The 20051-nt window shown below is 55.3% G+C and overlaps 1 protein-coding gene across 2 annotated transcripts; it reads right to left on the bottom strand.

The window, feature by feature from the left end:
• Nucleotides 1-146: 146 nt before the first annotated feature.
• On the bottom strand, nt 147-18387 carry LOC149307533 (semaphorin-4B-like). Of its 2 annotated transcripts, none has more exons than XM_089539402.1 (14): nt 15625-18387; nt 9667-9827; nt 8961-9023; nt 8568-8666; nt 7886-7997; nt 7553-7669; nt 6524-6699; nt 5296-5474; nt 5022-5172; nt 4572-4782; nt 2893-3008; nt 2284-2450; nt 2090-2169; nt 147-1690 (listed from the first exon to the last, which is right to left on the bottom strand). In XM_089539402.1, the coding sequence occupies exons 2-14, from the start codon at nt 9763-9765 to the stop codon at nt 915-917; spliced, it is 2346 nt and encodes a 781-aa protein (XP_089395528.1). In that variant the 5' UTR covers nt 9766-9827; nt 15625-18387; the 3' UTR covers nt 147-914. The 2 variants fall into 2 exon arrangements, with proteins under 2 accessions (XP_089395528.1, XP_089395527.1); XM_089539401.1 differs by lacking the exon at nt 15625-18387 and adding an exon at nt 12627-12880.
• Nucleotides 18388-20051: the final 1664 nt, after the last annotated feature.

Here is a 20051-nt window from a genome sequence, read left to right as displayed (position 1 = left end):
AGCAGGGAAGGACCGTCGGAGGCTGCAGGGCGAGTTCGCTACTGAACATCCCAGCATCTCTTCCAACTAGAGGAGTGTCACGGATCTGGACTGGGGCCTTGGAAGGAAGAAGGGAGCCCTGAATCAGCACAGGAGCAGAAGGAAACCACAGGAAACAGGTCAAATTTATGTAAAAATCCACACAAATAAACTCAGCCACCTCTTGTGCAGGAGTGCTGCCGGATGTGGGGCAAGGGCAAGGGGGCGCTCAGTGCTGGTGAAGTCGGGCCAGACCTTGGAAGGGCTTCCTCCTTTGGCATTTGGTCCTGGCAGAACAGTCATGCGCCCCACTAGCTTGGATGTCCCTGGGCCATGCACACAACCTGAGCACTGAAATGCCTGCCTTTATCCTTAGACACCCATGCAAGCCGGTCCCCCTCCCTGCACCCCAGACGCCCAAATGGTGGCCTCCCATCCACGCCATCCATGTACTTGGCAGAGGAAGCAGTTCTTGAGGGAAAGCATGGTGGAGCCATGTTTGTTGGACCAGCCAAGGGAAAGGGGGCACAGGTCCCACAGATTTGGCAAAGGAGTGCCCCTGCCCAGACCTCACATGCTCCCCTGCCCCACTGGCTCTCTGCAGGTTTAGGACCCTCAAAGTCAGCTGAGGTGTGCGTCTCATTCCATGGTGCCACCTTCTCAAGTGGGCACAGTGGCAAAGGCTGGAGGTTTCTCTTCCTCTTGGAAGCTCTACGGTGCCCTCTATCACACAGGGCTGGCCACCCCAAAAGGTCCCAGCAGCCCTATGGCCCAGCACTGTTTAATTCTCATGCCAAGAGCCAGTTCCTAATGTGGCCCTAGGCCTGGTTCTGTGGAAGGCTCAGCACAGCAAGATATGTCTGTCTAGTCCGTTGTTACTGTGGGCAATGCCAGCCTCATACCACTGAGTCCCGGATCTCGGAGCCCAGGCGCACACGGGGTCGCTGGGAGGCAGCTGACACTTCCACGAAGCTGCCATGGATGCTCAGTGGGCGCCGGCTGGACTCCAGGAAGGCCACGTCCAGGTGGCCTGGCCCAACATGTGCAGGAGTGTTGGCCACGTGGCTGTCGTTGAGCGCCTGGTAGCCCTTGTGTTCTGGCAGGCTGCTGGGCGCATTGGCGCTATTGAGGGGCAGGCTCTCTGGGGGCGCCCCAGCCTTCCGGGGCGCCTTGGCATGGGTGCAGGTGCCCTGCTTGAGGAAGGCTTTTATGGCGTCATGGTGCCGGTGCAGCCCAAAGAGGGTGAGCAGTGTGACAGTTATGCCGAAGAGGGCACACATCACCAGGAACTCAGTCCAGTAGGTTTTGTCCTCCAGCAGCGCAGAGATGTCCCCGGTCGCCTCCGCTGAGGTGCTCCTGGAAGTGCTGACAGTCTCCGGGGGGCTGCGGAGAGGGGGCATGAGCCTGGGGCCTAGGGCTGGCTCCACCTCCACGCAGTAGCTGGCTGTCCGCTTCCGGAAGCCCCCCTCCCAGGACCAGCACTCGTAGCGCCCCGCTTGGCCTGGCCCCCCCACTAGCACCAGCCCTCCGTCTGGGAGCACCAGGGAGGAGGCATTGAGGGGGGCCCCGTCCTTCTCCCACTTCCAGGAGGCCAGATTGGAGAGCGGCGGGCAGGGCAGGGGCTTCACGGCATTGGGGCGCAGCACCACCCGCTGGCACGGGGATTCCTCCGCTGCAAGGAAAGGCAACAGAGGAAGAGGTCAGGCTGGGGACCAAATGAAGGATGGACAGGAATCCCCCACCCTGAGCCTGGGAACCACTGCTAAAATTGTCTAGCACCCAGATGCCTTGAGGAGAGAGCATGTGGAGTGTGACTTTGTGGTTGGGGTGTTTGTGGTGGTGCCATAATGCTGCCTTGTTAGTGAATGCCAACGCTGCATAGCCAAACAAGCCAGCGTATGCACATGCACCATCCAGAAGTACAACCCTGTACAATGCCCAATGTGCAATCTGTGCTCAACACACCTGGCTGGACACAGTCCTTTGGCATCAGACAGAAACATCCAGGAGCTTCTGTAGGGAACATAAAGCATTGGGCACCCAAATGACCTGCGTCTCCCACAGCACTCACCTCCTGAGTTGGCAAACTGCATGGTGCTCACTGGACAGAGCCCCACGGCATCTGCATTTTCAATATCCTGGGCCCAAGACCTGTTGGAAGATGGATGGGCCATCAGAGTGAAGACCAAGGGGGCAGAAACGGGGAGGGATGCAAAGGGAAGGTGTCTTCCCTACTTTCCCCTGCCCAAAGGGAGGAGCACTTACACTCCATGGAGCTGCTGGCGGTTCAGGATGGGGGGCTGGCAGGCATGTCCACTCCAAGCGCAGTAGGGGTCCTGAGCCAAGATGCACTCCCCACAGGTCTGGTGCAGGCTGCAGTTGGCAAGAGGGACCTGCACCAAGGCGTCATAGGAGGCAGCATAGAGAAGGCCCTGGGAGGGACAGAAGAGGCAGCATGTGGCTCATTATCCCTTGAGAGGAATGCTAAGGTCCCCTGATTGGCCACTCCATCTCCACAGCCACCAGCCAGAAGGTGCCCTCGTGCTCCCAAGCCCTGAGAACCACCGGCTCAGCACAGCTGCCAGCCCCAGTTGGGTCTCAGCCTAAAATGCTTCTGGCTCAGTGATACAAAGGGTCCTCCCAGCCTCTTGTTAAGTCAGGAGGGAGCCATGACTATGTTGAGGATTCAGGGAAGGAGCAGAGACTGGAAGTGAAGACTGGACATGGAGGGACCAGGTGCCCACAGACCACCCAAGGCTCTCCACAGAGGGTCATTTAGCTCAGAGCCTTGGGGTCTGCTGCCAAGGACTCCCCACCAGGATGAATGGCTGGATGCTGGGAGTAGGAGTTTCCCATGATGCCCTTCTGCCTTGCCTGGATGGGGTCAAGCAGCAGCTCAAGGATGGGCTGCCCAGGAGGGAACAGCTGGATCTCTTCAATCAGATGCACCTTCTCTCCTGTGACCACAGCCTTGTGGAGCTGGCCATCATCTGAAAAGCAGAAGTGGGCATCCAGTGATTCAGACTAAGGACATTTCCCTCTCACCTTGAAACTGCCAGGTAGCCCTTTCCTGCTCCCTGTGCATAAAACGGCACAGCCGCCGTCCCTCTTTGCCCGCCAAAAGGAAACAGGGTCTGTAGGTCCGGGGAGGTGGCCTGGAACCCCCTGGACACCAACAGCCTGACCAGCAAGGAATCCTCCCACCAGTTCCTGGACTGGTCTCCAGTCTGTCTCCCTGAGAAGGTAGGAGCTTCCCAGTCTCTCGTCTGGAACCTGCTCTCGTGGGTCTCTCACCGGGAAAACTCAGGGAAGGTCACGGATGGCTACAGCCAAGCAATGCTCTGGCCCAAAATCTTTGGCACTTTTGTTGTAAACAAAAGGTGTCTGGTTTCTCCCAGGAGCATTGCAGGTTTCTTAGACAAAAAGCTGTGCCTCCACGCCTGTGTTTCCAAGCCCAGCTGGGCCTTTGCTTTTATCTGGCAAGTATCCAGGCCTCTCCCCCCACCCCCCACCCCCAGCCCAGGAACCGTCCCTGCCATTGCCCTGTGTGTGTGGCTGGCACTGCCCTAAATCCCAGGGCTAATCGGTATGTCCGGGACATTTATTCTTCTCTCCTGGCTCCAGATCTGAACTCCTGCCATTCATTCCAAGGCCTTTGCTGGCAGGCACTGCTCAGCTCCTTTGTGTTTTCATGGAAGAACAGGCACTTAAATAGACAAATGCCGTTGCTTTTTTTCCTCCCGAGATGTACATTTTGCCCTAGCTCTCTAGTCAAACAAAGAAGAAGAGGACAAGATTTGCAGGGACTTGGTTTCTACTGCCTGCCTCTGCCTGTTCCTTCCCATTCCTGGACACAAAAAGGCCTTTTCTCTTTAACTGGCTGCCTTCAAAACATCTGAAGAGCAGGTTTGCAAAGGTTTTCAGTAATGCTGGATGTAGTCTCTCTCAGAATTGTTTTCACCTTTTTATCAGAGCATTAAGGAATGTATTAATCATTCTATTTTAAAATTTGTTCCACGTTGAACCAATATTTTATTGTCTATTTGTCTGGATAGAAGAAATGATTTTTATCACAAAACACAACATGTCAGAATAACGCTAAATCTCACAGGTCCCCAGCTAAATGCTTCTTTGTTTTAAGGTTATTTAGGGGATATCAAATGTTATTTTTATTGTCAGTATTTTCTTCCTGTATTGTTTGTTTCATTATATTCTACTACCACCCCCACCCCCCCACAATATTCTGTGTTTTTATTTCTATTATTTATATGGTCAGCTGCCTAAAAATTACACTTACTTGTGTATTGCAAAGACCAAAAGCTAGCCACAAACAGCATGTGTGCAGTGTGTGTTTGTGCACATGTATACCTCTAGTATCCAACTCTTATTAGCCTGGAGCAACTTCTCAATAGTAGACCTGAGCATGCAAAACTGGGAATGGGGAAAAGACAAGACCTCCCCCAAATTCTTCTGCTAGCCTGTCTAGGAGTGGGTTTGCATCTGGCCAGTACACCATCCAAGTGCCAGGCTCCTGCACCCCGGTGCCAACCTACCTGTGCCCAAAAACAAGACGTCATAGGCCTGGTGCAGACCCTGGACCCGCTGCACAGAGAGCTGCCGGTAGCGGGAGCGTCCCTGCAGGAGGAGAGGCTGGCTCCGGACAGCGCTGTCCATCAGGAAGTGGTCCTTGAGGTAGTTGAGCACCCGGTCAGGCATCTGGAGGGAGGAGGCAATCTTCATCTGGCGCGTCTGGCTGCTGATGCACTGGGGAAAAGCCAAAGGAAAGGGCCACTTGGAGAGAGTCCGGCCAGCAGCCTTCGGCCCAGCAGGCCACTCTGCTTGCCAGGACCTCTGGAAAGGCTTCTTACCAGCTCACCCGACCTGCTGCCTGCCCTGCAAAAACAGAGGCAGGACAGACGGACCCTCTAGGTTTCATCCCAAAGCAGTGAGGACCTGCCTGACCCCAGGCACAGGGGCTGGGTGCCCATGTAAGGGGTACGTACTGCTCCAGGCCGGGGCTCTGGCACAGGGCGGGTGTCTGTATACCACTGCTGCGTCTCCCGGTTGACCTCCTTGTAGAGACCATTGAAGGCTTCCTTCACGTCCAGCATGGAGAAGGCACAGACGGCCGCACCCCCAGCACCCTTCCTGTCCCTGGTAGGGAGATGAAAGCGGTTGGTGTTCGCATAAGCCAGAGGATATGGTAGGACTCGCCATCATGAGTCTGCCCACCGAGTGCCCACAAATGCTTTACTTGCCAGTCCCCTGGATGCTCACCACTGGGAGGTGAAAACCCCATAGAAGACAGTCTCTCTCCAGTCCTGGCCCGGGGTCAAGACAAACATGTCCTGGAGCATGTTGAAAGGGAAGCCATCCTCCGGGTGCGAGCAGAGCAAGGGGGCCTTCAGGAAGGTTGTCCACCGCCGCTGCAGGACCCGCTCTCCCCCCAAGTCGCCCTGAAAAGAGGAAGAAGGGGCAGAGAGGGTCACTGAGTGGCAGTCCACATCGCCAGAGCATGTCTGATGCGCCTTTCCTCATTGCTAAAACCTGAACCCTCAATTTCTGGTGAGAGAGCAGAGATCAAAGGGCAGGTGCCTCAGGGCTTTGAGGAGGGGGGAATAAGAACCTATTCCTTCAACCCAACTGCTGCTCCAATCCTGTTTGGTAGGATTTTCAGACCCCATTGGAAGGGCCTCATGGGGCATCCTCTCCACCATCAACATCCACCACTAGTTTCTCATCTTCAAAGCCAACCCTGACCCTAGTTGAAAGCCAGATTTCTGTGGCCAATGCAAAGCGACATGAGGCTTGCCAGGAATGGCAGGAGAGGATGGGAGGGAACGAAGGAGCTCAGAAGAAGGTGCACATGGGGAAGGAGAAGCCTCAGTTTCTTTCCCACCTTAAACAGGTAGATCTGGACCGACTGGCAGCTCTGTGGGTGATCCGTAACTGACCTGATGGGTTTCTCACTCCCACAGGTTTCACAACAGCAGCCACTACAAGGCCTTTCCCTTTTTCTTAATTAAGCTGCTCTTTCCTCATTAAGAAAGCTGCAGGGATTGAGTTGGTTTGTGAAGGGATTGTGTTATTGCTTTCTGTGCTGATGTCAAAGGCTCACTTGGGAACGTCTGATCTGAATGGACCCAGAAATTTGGAAGTGGGACATGGACCTTTGATTCCCACAACTGAACTGCCCAGAAAGCATGGCAGCAAAACTGGGTTGATCTGGTGGAAAGAAGAGGGTTGTGGGGGATCCCAGGGTTGAGCCCTCCTCTTCTGCTGCCTAAATGCTGATAAGTCATGGGATTTTGAAATATTGGGGAAGACGAGGGACCCTGAATCCTTAGGCTGGGGATAGCCACAAAGAGGACAATAATAGCCCTTGAGATGCAGAAAAGACAGGAGGCTGCAACCCCAAGAAGGTGATGCTGAGTAGAAAGGGGGCCCTGATCACACACAAACGCCAAACAGCTGTTGAAACACCATGCACCCAAAAACACAACACCTTGCAGACGCGTGCGATGCGTGACACAATGGTGTCGTCAAAGAAGTCAAACTCCTTGCCGCTCTCACTGAAGAAGAAATAGATCTTGTCGTTGTCGTCGCTGCTGTCTTCCTCCCTCTGGGCGTTGCTGGGCGGGAGACCCTCTCGCAGATAGGCAGAACCCACAAAGAAGGGGTCTGCAAAGGACGACAGTAAAATCAGAAGGTGGGAACCCATCAGCCTCCCTCCCTCCCTGCCACAAAAGCAGGGAAAAAAGATCCCACCCTGGATCAAGGCTGGAGCCTCCCATCCAGCTCTGCTCAGTTATGATGCCAAGGGAAGAGGCATAAGAACAGCCCAGGTGTTTTTCCAGTTTTCTTGCTCCTATAAACCTATGTGGTCCCCAGACCATGGAAAGGGCTAGGTCAAGTCCCTCTTTGCCCTGAAATCTCATGTTCTGAGCCATGATGCAAGCGGCAGAGCAGGGCCTTACCCCCTTTTTGGCTCCACTGGGAGGCTGCTGTGTGCCAACAGAGCAGCCCAGACACCAGGGAGCCAAAAAGGGCCACGTTGGCTCAGGGCACTAGTTCAAAGTCCTTTGAACCATGAGCAGGGAACAAAAGGAAACAAATCCTTTCTCAATGGACCCAGGAAGGACAGTAAAAGTCAGGGCTGGCAAAGGTTAGTTTTTTGGACTACAGTTCCCAGAATCTCAATCCTGCATGTTGCAACTCGAAAAAGTATATTTCTCCAAGTTCTTTTGAAGATGGAGCCTGTTGAATCCCAAGTGGTTTAAAGTTCCACAAATGTGGAGCCCTATCCCCCCAGGCCAGGCCACCATTTCCTGCCAAACCTCACAGCTGTGGGACAAAACATCTTTTGGCCTTGTGGCGAAGGCTAAGGAAGCAGGGCATTGCCAGTGCTGCCCCCACCTGAGCCCCCAATAGCCTGGCCAGGCTCTTTTCTTTGGACAGCCCCCCAGACCCTGGCATCTTCCCCATTGCAGGCAGCCCCTCCATGACCGGCAGCCCCAATGCCAATGCCACACACCTTGCAGCCAGTTGAGAGAGTTTTCCGTCTTGATGGCCGGGCGGCTACCATGGCTTCGGAGGATGGTGGGCTCATTGCCTTGAAAGTTGCTGACAGTCCCTGTGTAGAGTTCACCTTCTGCGAGAAAGCGGCACTCAGGGAGGCTGGCCTGGCACTGCCCAGGCAGCAATGACTGTCACTCCAAAAATAATGGGGCACAGAGGGGCCCACTTTCCTCCCACATTTCAAGGCAAAGTGGAAGAGGGCCAGCTGAGGCCAACCTCTCTCCTTTCTGCCCCCAGTTCCCCTGCCGGCTGCCCCTCCAACTGCCACCTTGACCAGGGAGATCCTTACCAACCATGATGGCAGTGGATTTGTACTCCGGATCAAAGGGGCAGCGCCCCTTCCCATCCTCCAGCAGCAGCTTCCCAGATGCCTCTCGGATCAAGCTAAAGTCTGGAATTTTCTGCAAGGAAGATGGAGAGAATGAGGAACTTACCTGGAAGGAGGAGGAGGAACCCGCTACGAATGGGTTGAGAAAGATACACTCTGCGCGCACTCAGAGCCTCCCCTCTATATTTATAAAACTGGAAGGTCACCCTTATTGAGACTGAGCACAGAACATCCCACCTCCCTTGGTCACCTCTCCCCTCCCCTCCTTTTCCAGTCCGTGTCCTGCGCTGGAGCCCAGTGCCTAGCAAAAGGTCTCTCAGCAGAGACCCAGGTAGGAATCTCCTCCCGGGAGCCCCAGCCTGCATTCACACTGCTGCTGACAAAAGGCTGTGGCACCTTCCAGACTCGTTTTGGGTCTGCTGCCCCCAACAGTGGCTCAAGGCTTCCTCTGGAAAGGCATCGGCTGTGGGGCGATCCTGAGAGAGGCACTTCCTCAGCACTGGACTGAGCTGTCCAGGGAGGCTGTGGAAGCACCTTCCCCACAGATGCAGCGAGACTCCAGCGAAGGATGCAGAAATGCTTGCCAAATGTGAGAGCAACTTCAAGAGACCCCCCCCCCCCCATGTCCCCAGGAGCTCCTCACAATGTAAGTGCAGGTGGGACTGAAGGCGCTGGTGCCACAGGTGTACAGGTGAGTCTCGTTCAGCTGCAAGAGGATCTTGATGTAATTGTGGCAGTCTCTCTGCAAGGCAAATGGCGGAGAGGAAGAGGAGGAGACAACAATGGTGGGGCTTGCGTATGGGGTGCTGACTGGCCACCTCCTCCCCGAACCCTTGGTATGTCCCTGCCTCTGCAATTGTGCTCTGGAAGACACTTTGGAACCCTCCAGTCGGGGGGGGGGGGAGGCAGAAGAGAAGGGCTGCCCTTGGGGGCCACAGCCCAATCCAAGGGGTTGATGGACCCTCCCGGCACTGGATTGAGAGCACCGCTTATTTTGTATGGGGGCAGTGGGAAAGTGAGGGGGGCTGGCACTCACCTGGGGGTCTTTGCCCTTGAAGACACACTGCCGTTTCTTCTCCTCCTCGGCCCCCCATGACAGCTGCAGGACACAAGGGGAGATGCTCAGGGGGCATCCCCTTGCTTGCCACATTGAAGCCACTCCCTAGGAGTCCCAAATGCCAGACAGGCCCAGCCGGGCCCTCCTATCATCCCCCCGAGCCCCCTGTCCCATCCCAGGAGGAGGTCTGCCTCATCTTGGGCTCTCTGTGGGGCTGCATGGGCACCACAAATGCCACCCACTGATCTGTAAGCTCCTACCATCCCTAGCAAGGGCAAAAGCCCCTTCCTCCGTGAGCTGAATATTTTCACTGCCCAGCTTCTGTTGGGCCAATGAGAGCCCCACCGTTGCTGGCCAGTCTGTCCCAGCCATTCCCCTCAGGCCATGGCCCAGCCCACAGTTCCCAGGTGTGAAACCAGATGCTCTGGTTGCACAAGGAGATGGCAAGAGATATGGGCCACCCACCAGCCGCCTACCAGCTCCCTGCCTACTGCTGCTGCCGCCGCTATTTTCTCTGGCAACAGGACTGCCCACCTGCCCTCCTACCCACCCACCCAAATTGCTGCCCAAACTGGTTCTAGGCAGCACAGGGACCAGGAATGGGTGCTGGACAGGCCTTGCTGGCAGGGCCCTTTTCCTCAATGCTTTCAGGGTGCTTCTGGAGCCCTTGGGACCCTGCACTTACCCTCCGGTGCTGGGGTCCAGGGGAGAAAGCGCTGGTGTTTAGGGCCAGGAGGGTCTCTCGGGTGCCCGCATACAAGACCCGTCCGTCCGGACTCAGCATCAAAGTTGTGTAGTTGGTGATTCTAGGTGCTTCAAAGCGGCTCAGGAGTCTCTGCGGGGAGTCTGGGGAGCAAAGAAAATGGTCCATGAATGCCAAGGGGACCCTCTGAAATCTCAGGTGCTGGGGCCCATCTATGGCTAGGTCAGGAGGTGGCAAACGCTGGCCAGGAACTTTCACAGAAGCATCCTGAGAGGACAGTCCCTTCAACCCTGAGCAGAAATAGGCTCATTCCATGAAATATATTTTCTCCAAATATTAGGTATGCATGGGCCATTCCTGTCTTAAGATTGCAAACTGCCTACGCATTTCCCTGTGCGCCTTAGCCTAGCAAGTACATCATCATAGTTTTTGAGAGATGGTCTCCAGGCTAGCAGGGCTCGAATTCCAGCTCAGCCATGGAAAGACATTGGCCAGATCACAGTCTCTCAGCCTTTGATGATGCCAATGGCGAGCCTTCTCTGAATAATAAATGTGGCCAAGGAAAACTTAGCAGAGGGTCTTCCTACAATGGAGCTGCCTTGAAGGCACACAGTGGCAAAGAAACTATCCCAAGGCCTCCCCAGTGCTAAAATGGGGCTTCTTGCCACCACACCTGACCCCAGACCCTCACCCAACACCCCACCCCATTGTAAAGGAAGAAAAGGTGGGCACACATGGCTCAGGGGCAGCCCCAGGAATGCCTCTGTGCCAGGAAATCTGATCCCTCTTGGTCTTGCTCACAGGAAATGAGCCATGCCTGACGCAGAAGGAGGCCATGCCCCTTCAGTGCCCAGGTGACTCAAACATTGCTGGCAGGAGACCAAGGAAGGAAACCTGGGAGTCAGAGGTGGCCCTACTCCAGGTGGCCCATGGCTAGTTCTTGGGCTAATCCTAGGGCACACACTCCCATTTTCACAGCTAATGCCCTGGGGAAAAGCTCTGGTGGAGGAAGAGGAGGGTAAAGGAACCCCAGGCAGTGTCCACAACAGACTCTGGACGAGGGGCTTGGCTGCAGTGTCCTTCCGCTTGGCACCCAGGGCAGCTTTTCGCCCCAGTGCTCCCACCCCTTTGCCCATGTGCCCAGCAGAGTGGCACCACTGGCACAGAGGCACTTGCTGGGAGTTTGGGAGCTGGCACAGTGGTGGGTTGGGCGGCCCGTCCCCAATGACCCCGGATGACCTCCCCCCTCGCCTGATCCTGTTCTCCCATGGAGCCTGTTCTGTTTGTTCAGGACAAGCCTGTGCCTGATCACAGCCACTGGACTGGTTCCAGGCCGCCAGTGCTGCTGTTGTTGTTGCTGCTGCTCCAGCAAGGCTCTGGCATGCTGGGACTGGCATGTGTGTGCGCGCGCACACATACACCGAGGACTCTGCTCCTGCTCTGGTAGTTTCCAATGGCTGGGCCTGCTTCAAGCAGAGAGGCCCTCCCTGGCTCTGCAAAGAGGACAGAGATCGGCCTCCTCCACAGGGTCCCATTCGGACCCTCTCTGTGGCCACCCCACGGCTCCCTCAGCTCTGCGCATGGATCCAAGAACCACATGGATGCCAGGCAACTTTAACCACTGCGGGCGATGGCCGTCTCCTTGCAACTCTGCGCAAAGCTTCCAGGGAAGAAACCTGATTCTCCTCCAGTTGCTTTCTTTTAGGACTGGGAAGAATTTTTGCAAATGGATGAATCCTCAACCCAAACACTTGGGGCACCCTGACAAAACCGGTGGAGAGAGCAGCAAGATCCTTAGCTTCAGGATGAAGGAAGCCTGCAAGGCCTGAGGTCTTGTGGGAGCCCAGAAATCTCCCGAAGGGCCTTCCTCTCCTGGGAGCCCAGGTGGCCTCCATATTATAGGACTGCTGCATGAGCCAGAGCCACCCACCCCTCATGCCACACCAGTGTAAACATGATCTCTTCTTAATAGTAAAGAGCATAGGAGAGGCTCAGGGTTTGCTTTGCTGGGGGCTCAGCTGGGGCCCCTTCTCAACAAGGCAAGTCATGCCATTGTTGTGGGTGGGGAGCAGGAATAAAGAGGGCAGAGAAGAGACCCAAAGAACTCTGGACCCTCCCTGGAACTGTCTGCAAACTTTCTTGGGACAGCCTTCAAGTCGGGTCCCTTGGAAACATGGAGCAAGAGCCGAGGAGTGGCTGCCTTGCTGGGAGCCTTCTTGCTTGGCTCTGCCCAGTTTCTGGGACGCAGCCTGGCTCTCTGGGGTCCCCTGGCGCCCCCTGAGTCCTGCCAAGTGGGTCCTGTCTCTTGGAGCTCAGCAGCGATGTCTTTGGGGAGCCCCAGGGAAGCGGAGGCTCTGGGGAAGACCCCCCCCCCCCTCTCTCTCTCTGTTTCTGGAGTGCCTCCCCCGAAGGCCCTGGACCTCTGCCCTGGGCCCCTCCAAGCTCCTCCAGGACAAGGGACCCACAGGCAATGCAGGGGGGGGGGGGCACGGAAGCCCCTAAGGACTGCTGGCAGCGATGGGGCACGACGCGGGGGGCAAAGGGCCCCCTTCTCCCTGCTCTGGGCAATTCCTGCCCCCCTCCATTGCTGCCGGAGCCCTGGACAGCCTCCTTGGGGGGGGGCACGAGACCCCCGGCCCCAGGAGAAAGGCAGCCCCAGGGCAGGGGCAGGGGCAGGGGCTGGGGAGGGTCCCTGGCCCCCGGAGCCTGGAGGGAGAGGAGGGAAAGGAGGAGCCTCTGCCCAGAGAGAGAGGGGGGGACGGGGGGCGCCTGCCTCTTGCTTCCAGGGCGAAGAAGGGAGGCCCAGGGGGCTGGGTCCAGGGGCGAGGGTACCCTCCCTTTGGGGGAGAAGGGGCCAAGGGGCAGCCCCCAGCCACCCACCCCCCAAGAGGGACCCTTCCCCCGGCGGCTCTGTGGTTCCCGGGGGAAGGGAGGGGACCCACCGAAGGGGAGGCTGATCCGGGGCAGGGCCGCCCCCCGCCAGGCTCCCTCCAGCAGCAGCACCAGCAGCAGCAGCAGCAGCGCCGCCGGAGCCATGGCCGCCGCAGGGAAGGAAGAAGGCAGCCGGCGGGGATTGGAAGCGGGGCAGGGATGGCTGCCTCCCTCCTTCTCGCCTGCCTCCCTGCCTCCCTCCTCCCGCTTCTCTCGACGGGGCGGGCGGGGCGCCCAGCCTCCTCCTCCTCCTCCTCCTCTTTCTTTCTTTCTTTCTTTCTTTCCTGCTCGATGGGGAGCGACAGGTTCTGACCTGCCGGAGGGAGGAGGAGGAGGAGGAGGAGGAGGAGGAGGAGGAGGAGGAGGGAGGTCTCCCGGGGCCCTCCTCCTCCCTCCCTCCCTCCCTCCCTCTTTGGGGGCCTTTCGGGGGCAGCAGCAGGGACCCCAATGCTATTCTCCCGCTCTCCATCTGAGCACCGAGGGGCCTCCCCAGGCCTTTCCTTCGTGCGCTTCCTTTGCCCGCTTCTCCTTCCTCTGAAACAAAGCCTACGGGGTTCATGGGCGGTCTCCCATCCAAGGGCTGACCAGGGCCGACCCTGCTTAGGTCCCAAGACCAGCCAGCCTTTAGGGCCCCCTTCTTCTCCCCAGAGCCCTCCTCCGAAGAGGCCTTGCCCCCCCAGTTGCTCCCCTTTGTATCCCAGAAAGAGACCTCTGCCAACATTGGCCTCCTGCTCCATGTTACAAAATCTCAGGTGCAGCTGAAAGGAGTTGGAGCAGAGCAGAGCAAACTGAAACCAGACCATAATCCAAGCCCACAGCCTGAGCCTTGGGTTGAGGCATGGCAACCCATTGAGGGCGCTTGGCCGGCCACACTCTCTCAGCCTCAGAGGAAGGCCAGGCTGGCACGCCTCCTCTGGAGAAAGCCTCCTCCCCATGAGAGGTGCCCCTTTTAGGGCTGCCAAGCCAGGGCTGACTGGGAGGCTGAGAGCAAGAGCAGAAGCAGAGCATCCCTTTGGCAAGTCTGGACAGGCCTCCACAGGCTCAGAGCCGGTTGGGAGGACTCTGCGGAGCCTCTTCAGCTGCAACACCCAGAACTTGCCCCAAACGGCACAGCCACCTCCTCCGCCCAAAATGTGGAGGCGGCTTTCTCCTCTTTGGGCTTCTTCTTCCACCTCAAATGTGGCTGCGGAGGGTGAGCCAAGGGGGCCTAAGTTGCGGGGGGCCTGAGGCTTCCTAGCTGTCCTGCAGAGGCTGAGCTTGGGCCTCTTCTCTTGGACAACGGCATCGGTTTTCAGCAAAGAACAAGAACATCCAGAATCCTAGAGTTGGAAGAGACCATAAGGGCCGCCCAGCCCAGCCCCATTCTGCCGTGCAGGAACTCTCAAAGCACCCCATTGACAGATGGCCATCCAGCCTCTGCTTAGAGGCCTCCAAAGAAGGAGGCTCCAAGGCAGCATCTTCCTCTGTCAAACAGCCCTGACTCTCAGGAGGTTCCTCCGAATGTTAAGCTGGAATCTCTTTTCCTGGAGCTTGCATCCATTGCTCCATTGGGTCCTATTCTCTGGAGCAGCAGAAAACAAGCTTGCTCCCTCCTGAATATGGCCTCCCTTCAAGTATTCAAACAGGACTCTCCTCATATCCCCTCTTAACCTTCTCTTCTCCAGGCTGAACATCCCCAGCAGTTCCCTAAGTCTCTTCTCATAGGGCTTCATGGTTTCCAGACCCTTCACCATTTTGGTTCCCCTCCTTTGGACACATGGCTCCAGTCTCCTCTTGGACAACTGCGTCTGTTTTCAGCAAAGGACAATAGCATCCAGAACAGAAGCCACAAAAATAGAGTGATCCCTTGGCTGGGAAAAGCAAAAGGCCCAAAACACACGTTGCAAGCTTTGGAAGCTCCACTGGTTTCTTCATGAGACATAGGTGCTTAAAAATCAAGCAGGAGAAAGAGAAAGGGAAAAGGTCAATGTTGGGGGTCACAGGCCTCCATTTTGCCAAGATGGCGCTGTGGTTGTTCTCAGTTTAGCTGGATGTCCCTGTGAGCGGAAGCCATCCCTCCTCCTCCTCCTCCTCCTCGGCCGTGTGTTGCAAAGGCTACTCTGGTTAGACATGCCATAGTAAATAATCACATCCACCCACTTCTGGTGGGAGCGTATATCGGCTCCTCTGTCAGCAACAGAAAGTGGCTTCATTGCTGCTGGCAATTCCTGGAGGCCCTTCCTGGCAATGCCCAGGGCTCTGGAGAGCACTTCTGGAGAGGTCACAGAAGCCTGTGGGACACACAGGCGCATGGGACCTCCATGAGCCAAGGAATGGCACCCACTCCTCTACTGCCCCACTATTCCTCCAGGACTAGTGATGGGGGGGCAGGAGTCCTTCAGCCTCACCGTTGCCACCATTGCCCACCCTGAGGCGATGCCCCATGCCATGATGACCACAGGGGTCCTGAGGACCCACATTGGGAGCTGCCCTTTGCCAGAAGCCTCTCTCTTTCTCAGCATCTCTTCCCCCCAGCGGCAATGCTCCCCAATGGCTCTCACTGCTGGGAGCCTCCAAACCCTCTCTGGGGAGACTCTTGGGGCTGGCTCCCCCCTTTGCAGGCGCCAGGGAGCAGAAGAGAAAGGTGGAGGAAGGGGCTCTTCCTCCCTGCCCTCCATCTTCTTCTCCCTTTGCAGCAGCCCCTTCCTCTGCCATGGCAACTAGCCTTTGTGGCTGCTGAGAAGGGCTGCTGTGGGTCAGTGCTTTGCATCCAGGAGGGAAGGAGGGAGCCAGGCCTGGACCTCTGGCCAGGAAAAGAAAGAGGGAGCCCTGGCCAGAGCAGCAGGAAGGGCCTCCTTACTCTCCAGTTGCTGGGAAAGGGGGGGGCAGCCCCAGCCATTGCTGGCAAAGCAGGCGATGCCCCCTTCAAGGCTTCCTCAGGAAGGATACCGTTTCACCAACATATAAAATAACTTGTATATTTGATGTATAAAATAAGGATTGTCCACAGAAACTCTCACTAAAACAAACCTGTTGGTCATAGATCTGGCACAAGGCTCCTCCTCTTCCTTCTCTTTTCCTCCTCCCTCCTCCTTTCAATACTAAAACGTGGTTAACTTTGGAGGAGCAGCGTTTCCAAAGCCGTTTTGCTTTCAGCTCAGTCCTTTTAGCCGGAAGCAGCAAACACAGGCAGAGCCACATCATGTGCCCTTTTTTGCTTTCTGCTGCCACTGTGCCCAAAGTGTTCAGAGAATCCCATGTGTTTCATGTGCAACAGTTGTTCTTCTAGTTATGAAATGAAATCTCACAAGGCCATGATGGGGAGAAGGGCTGCAATGCGGCCGGCTGGATAGGATGAAGCTAATAATAATAATAATAATAATGATATTCCTTTATATTCCGCTCAGTCACTCGGAATCCAAGTTCTTCTTCCCCTCCGTCTCTGGTCTCCATCAGACTGACCACTTACCCTCAGCTTTCCAAGGAATGTCTGATGCACCTGCAGACAATTTCCTCTTTCAAAAGGTAGAGGAAGGAAGGAAGGGGCTGCTAGGCTTTGACTTGATCCTAACCAACAAGGAGGAGTTGGTCCCTGGAATCAAAACAGCTGCTAGTTTATGGTGAAGTGACCGTTGTGCTGCTACCGTTCACAACTATTGGACAAGACAAAGAGGAGTACAATCAAATGGATACCCAGGATTATGGGAAAGCTGATTTAATCAAGCTCAGGGCTTAATCCTATGGCAAGTCTGCAAGCAGCCCAGCATGGCTTGGATTTCGTGAAGAAGGAGCCGCTAGAAACACAAACAATCCCTCGGAAGAAGAAACATGGGAAACTTGTACAAAGAGCATGATGGAGGAGGAAGAGAAAAGCAAAAAAGGAGCACCCACAAGGAATGAAAGGAATGAAGAGGACAGATGCCTAGACATCGTGAACAATGTGAGAAGCACTAAAGTTAGGGAAGCAGGAGGCAACAAAAATGAGTTTTCAGATATCTTTGAAGGCAGAGAAAGAGGAAGGGAATGGTGCGAAGTCTGTTCAGCAAGGATGGCAAAATGCTAACAGATCACAACTAAAAGGCTTGGCAAGGAATCCAGACGGCAATTCAAGATTGACAAGAGATAGTCAGGAATTGCTTAATTAACCTAAATGAGTTCACATTTCCAGGAGGAGATGAATGACATCCCAGCGCATGGAAAGGACTCGCTGACGTACCCTGAACCACTTGCCATCATCCCTGAGAAAGAAATCTTGGCAGACAAGGAAGGCATCAGAGGACTGGAGAAGGGCAAACATGGTCCTTCTCTTCCAAAATAAGAAGAGCTAGAGAACATCAATTCCAGGAAAAACATCAGGACAAAGTATACAGGAGTCTCTTTGGGGGTATCAAGATGACAGTTAGGAGGAGCCAGCAAATCCTGTCAAACTCACCTTATATCTATTATTATTATTATTATTATTATTATTATTATTATTATTGGGTCACTAGATGTAGGAACGCTGCGGATGTCATTTATTTGTATTTCAGCAAAGCGTTTGGTGTTTTGATTAGCAAACTGGGTTCTTTGCTGTTGTTATTGTTGGCCTCCTTGTCAGTGGGACTACAGTATGACTCCTTTAGGGCAGCAATGTCCAAACCCTGGCCCTCCAGTTGTTTTGGACTTCAGCTCCCAGAAGCCTCAGCTACCTTGGCCAATGGTTTGGGATTCTGGGAGGGCCAGGGTTTGGGCATCACTGCTTTAGGACTTTTAGTCCAAACGTTACAGAAATCTGTTCAAGGCCCTGAACTGCATTCAGCCCCTTGGATAACAACTTTAAATTGTAGTCCAAAACCTGGAGTGGACTCACCATCCCACCGACATGGAGCCAGCAGCTGAGCTCTCAGTATTTCTGTGAGCTCAGGCCCTTCCTTGGCATCCCTCCCTCCTTTGCCTTCTTCCACAGGAATGGTGCAGATGGTAACCTCCAGCAGAGCTTTGTCCATTTACAGGTCATGAAAGTCCTTACATGCCAACTGGGCCTCATAGAAATAATGCCGATGTCTCATAATCCAGCTCAAAGGGAGAGTGGCCCTCAGCCCTGGGAAGGCTAGGAGGCAGGGCCCTCTAGTGGTCAGGGGGCACCCAGCAGGGGCACCTGTCCAGGCAGAAGGTCAACTGGGCAGCATATGACCTGCGGAGAGAGAAAGAACTGGACAGATAGCTAGAACCTCTGAAGAAAGGGATCAGAACCAGTTTAAAAACCCATGGTGCTGGAGACAGTGAGCTTTGCTCAACAAGAAGGCCCCCCTTCCTCTGTTGTGTGGTCAAGGTGAGCCCCAGGAGGACCGTTCTGCCCAGATGTAGGACAAAGGGAACGTCCACAGAAGATGGCCGGTCCAGACTGACCCCCCCCTTGACCCAGGCCCCAGCTTCTCTTCTGTCCCCCCACTTTTCCTGATGGGCAAAGGGCTCTTTTCCTCCCCGGGAGGTTTTCTCTCTGGGAGACAGCCGTAGGTATCCAGGCAAAACAGAGAAAACCAAAAGAACCCACCCTTCGCAGGCTTTAACACCTTCACTTTAAACCCCAAAAGAGAAGACCATCGCTGCTGGAGCATGAGGAGGAGGAGGAGGAAAGCAGTTCAAAGACAGGGCCAGGATGCAGCTTTACCGGGAGAAGCTAATGGCAGCAGGGAATGAATTGACCTTTAGTCTCTCTGATATTTGGCTGGAGTTAGATGTTGATGGAGGGAACCAGAATCAATTACTCAAAAATAACAAAAGTGGTAGACTAAACCTTGGGCAAGCACACTCTCTCAGCCTCACAGGAATGCAAGGACAAACCTGGGAGACCTGGGTTCGAATCCCTGCTCAGCCATGGAAACTCACTGGGTGACACCTTGGGCAAGTCCCACTCTCTCAGCCTCAGAGGAAAGCAAAGGCAATCTTGCAGAGAAACCCCCTGAAAGGACTTGAAGGCTCACAACAACAACAACAACAAGAAAACTTGTTACTGAGGCCAGATGACTGTCTTTCCATCTATGCTTACATCTATGCCATCTGGTCATAAGACCTTCTGTCTGCCTTGTGAGACTTTCAGCCTAACCCTGCAAAACATCATTTGCCCTCTTTCTGTGTACCTGGCCATTGAACAAGAGGCAGGTCTCTTGCGCAACCCCTGACGCCAAAGAGATTATCCCAAGTAATGCGAGAGCAGCCCCCAAGACGTCCCTCGGACCCAAGCCAGAGACCATAGGTCAACGGGTCAAGGCTCAAAGCCCAGGCAGGGATGACTCTGCAGCCGGACGGACGCCTCCAGGCAGAATCCAAGCCCCGTCCCAGAGAGGCGGCCCACGGCATCAAGAGCCACTCAGAGGTCCCACAGAACAACGACGACGACAACAACGACAACAACAACAACAACAACACATTTATATCCCGCCCTTTTACCAAAACTGGGACTCAGGATGGCTCACGTTAAAAAAACAGTCCAATTAAAAGAATACCAAACTAGAATTAAATTAGCGCAATACTGTATTAAAGCAAGTTGCTTTTTAAAAGAAAAAAGATTAAAATGTGAAAAATACTTAAAACCACACAACGCCGTGCCATGCCTTCGCAATGTTGTTTTAAAAGCCCGGCCGGCAGAAGGATGGCCAGGAAGGGGCAGGGAGCCCCACAGCCGAGGGTCAGCCACCGAAAAGGCCCTCTTCCCCGCGTCCCACCAACCGGCCTTGCCAGGGCAACGGATGGCAGAAGGGCCTGCCATAGAGGGATGCACTCCCCCTGTCCAGGTCCTGGCTTCCGCCGTCCACCAAGGTGACCAAAGCCAGGCCTGAAGGAAGGCAGCTTGCAATGGATCTGGATGGTCCGTCTCCTCCAGGAATCCCTGGAGCCGAGAGGCTGCCAGTCCCTTGCCCCAAAAAGGAAGGCTGGACTCGGAGAGGACTTTTTTGGCAATCCTTTAACAATGGCCTCCTTTGGGCGCAAAGGAACTCCGATGGCTCTCTCTTCCCACTGGGCCGGTCACTTTTGGTCACCCAGGAGGGACGGGGGGGACGCACTTGGGGGCCCTGACCCCTCCAAGGGTCCTGTCCAGATCCTCAGGCTGGACAAACGGAAAGGGCTCCACTGGAGAGACAGGCAGGGGCCAAAGTGGCATCCACAGGATCTGTATCAACTGCGTCCGAGTCCCAGCGGATGGGAGCCATTTCAATGGGTCAATGGCAAGCTGTTCACAGAGGGCTGCTGTGGGGCCTTGGCCATATGAAAGGGCTCCAGGGGTCCGTTCTCTGCAGGGGTGCTTTGGCTTCCTTGGTGGCCCCAAACAGGGCCCTAAGCAGGCCTTTGCCTGGGTTCCCCAAGGAATGTCCCCCCAGGAAGCCATGGGGCCCTTGGGATTCCAGGCTGGCCTGGCTTCTCCTTTTGGGGGCCAGGCCAAGAGCATGCCTAATGGTCACTTGCTCTTTGATGCATCA

This window comes from Sceloporus occidentalis, unplaced genomic scaffold (assembly GCF_023333645.1).
Source record: "Sceloporus occidentalis isolate IW3139 unplaced genomic scaffold, rSceOcc1.0.p SCAF_9, whole genome shotgun sequence".
Taxonomy (NCBI): Eukaryota; Metazoa; Chordata; class Lepidosauria; order Squamata; family Phrynosomatidae; genus Sceloporus; species Sceloporus occidentalis.
The sequence above is the reverse complement of the archived record's forward strand: the minus strand, read 5'-3'. Positions and strand labels throughout refer to the sequence as shown.

Excerpts from the sequence above, each read along its gene's own strand:
- LOC149307533 (XM_089539401.1), bottom strand. The coding sequence starts at position 12,720 with ATGGCTCCGGCGGCGCTGCTGCTGCTGCTGCTGGTGCTGCTGCTGGAG. Across the intron at positions 7,998-8,567 it reads GTCCCACCTGCACTTACATT|AAAATTCCAGACTTTAGCTT; the intron begins GTGAGGAGCTCC and ends TCTTCCTTGCAG. Across the intron at positions 5,173-5,295 it reads GGGGTTTTCACCTCCCAGTG|GGACAGGAAGGGTGCTGGGG; the intron begins GTGAGCATCCAG and ends TCTCCCTACCAG.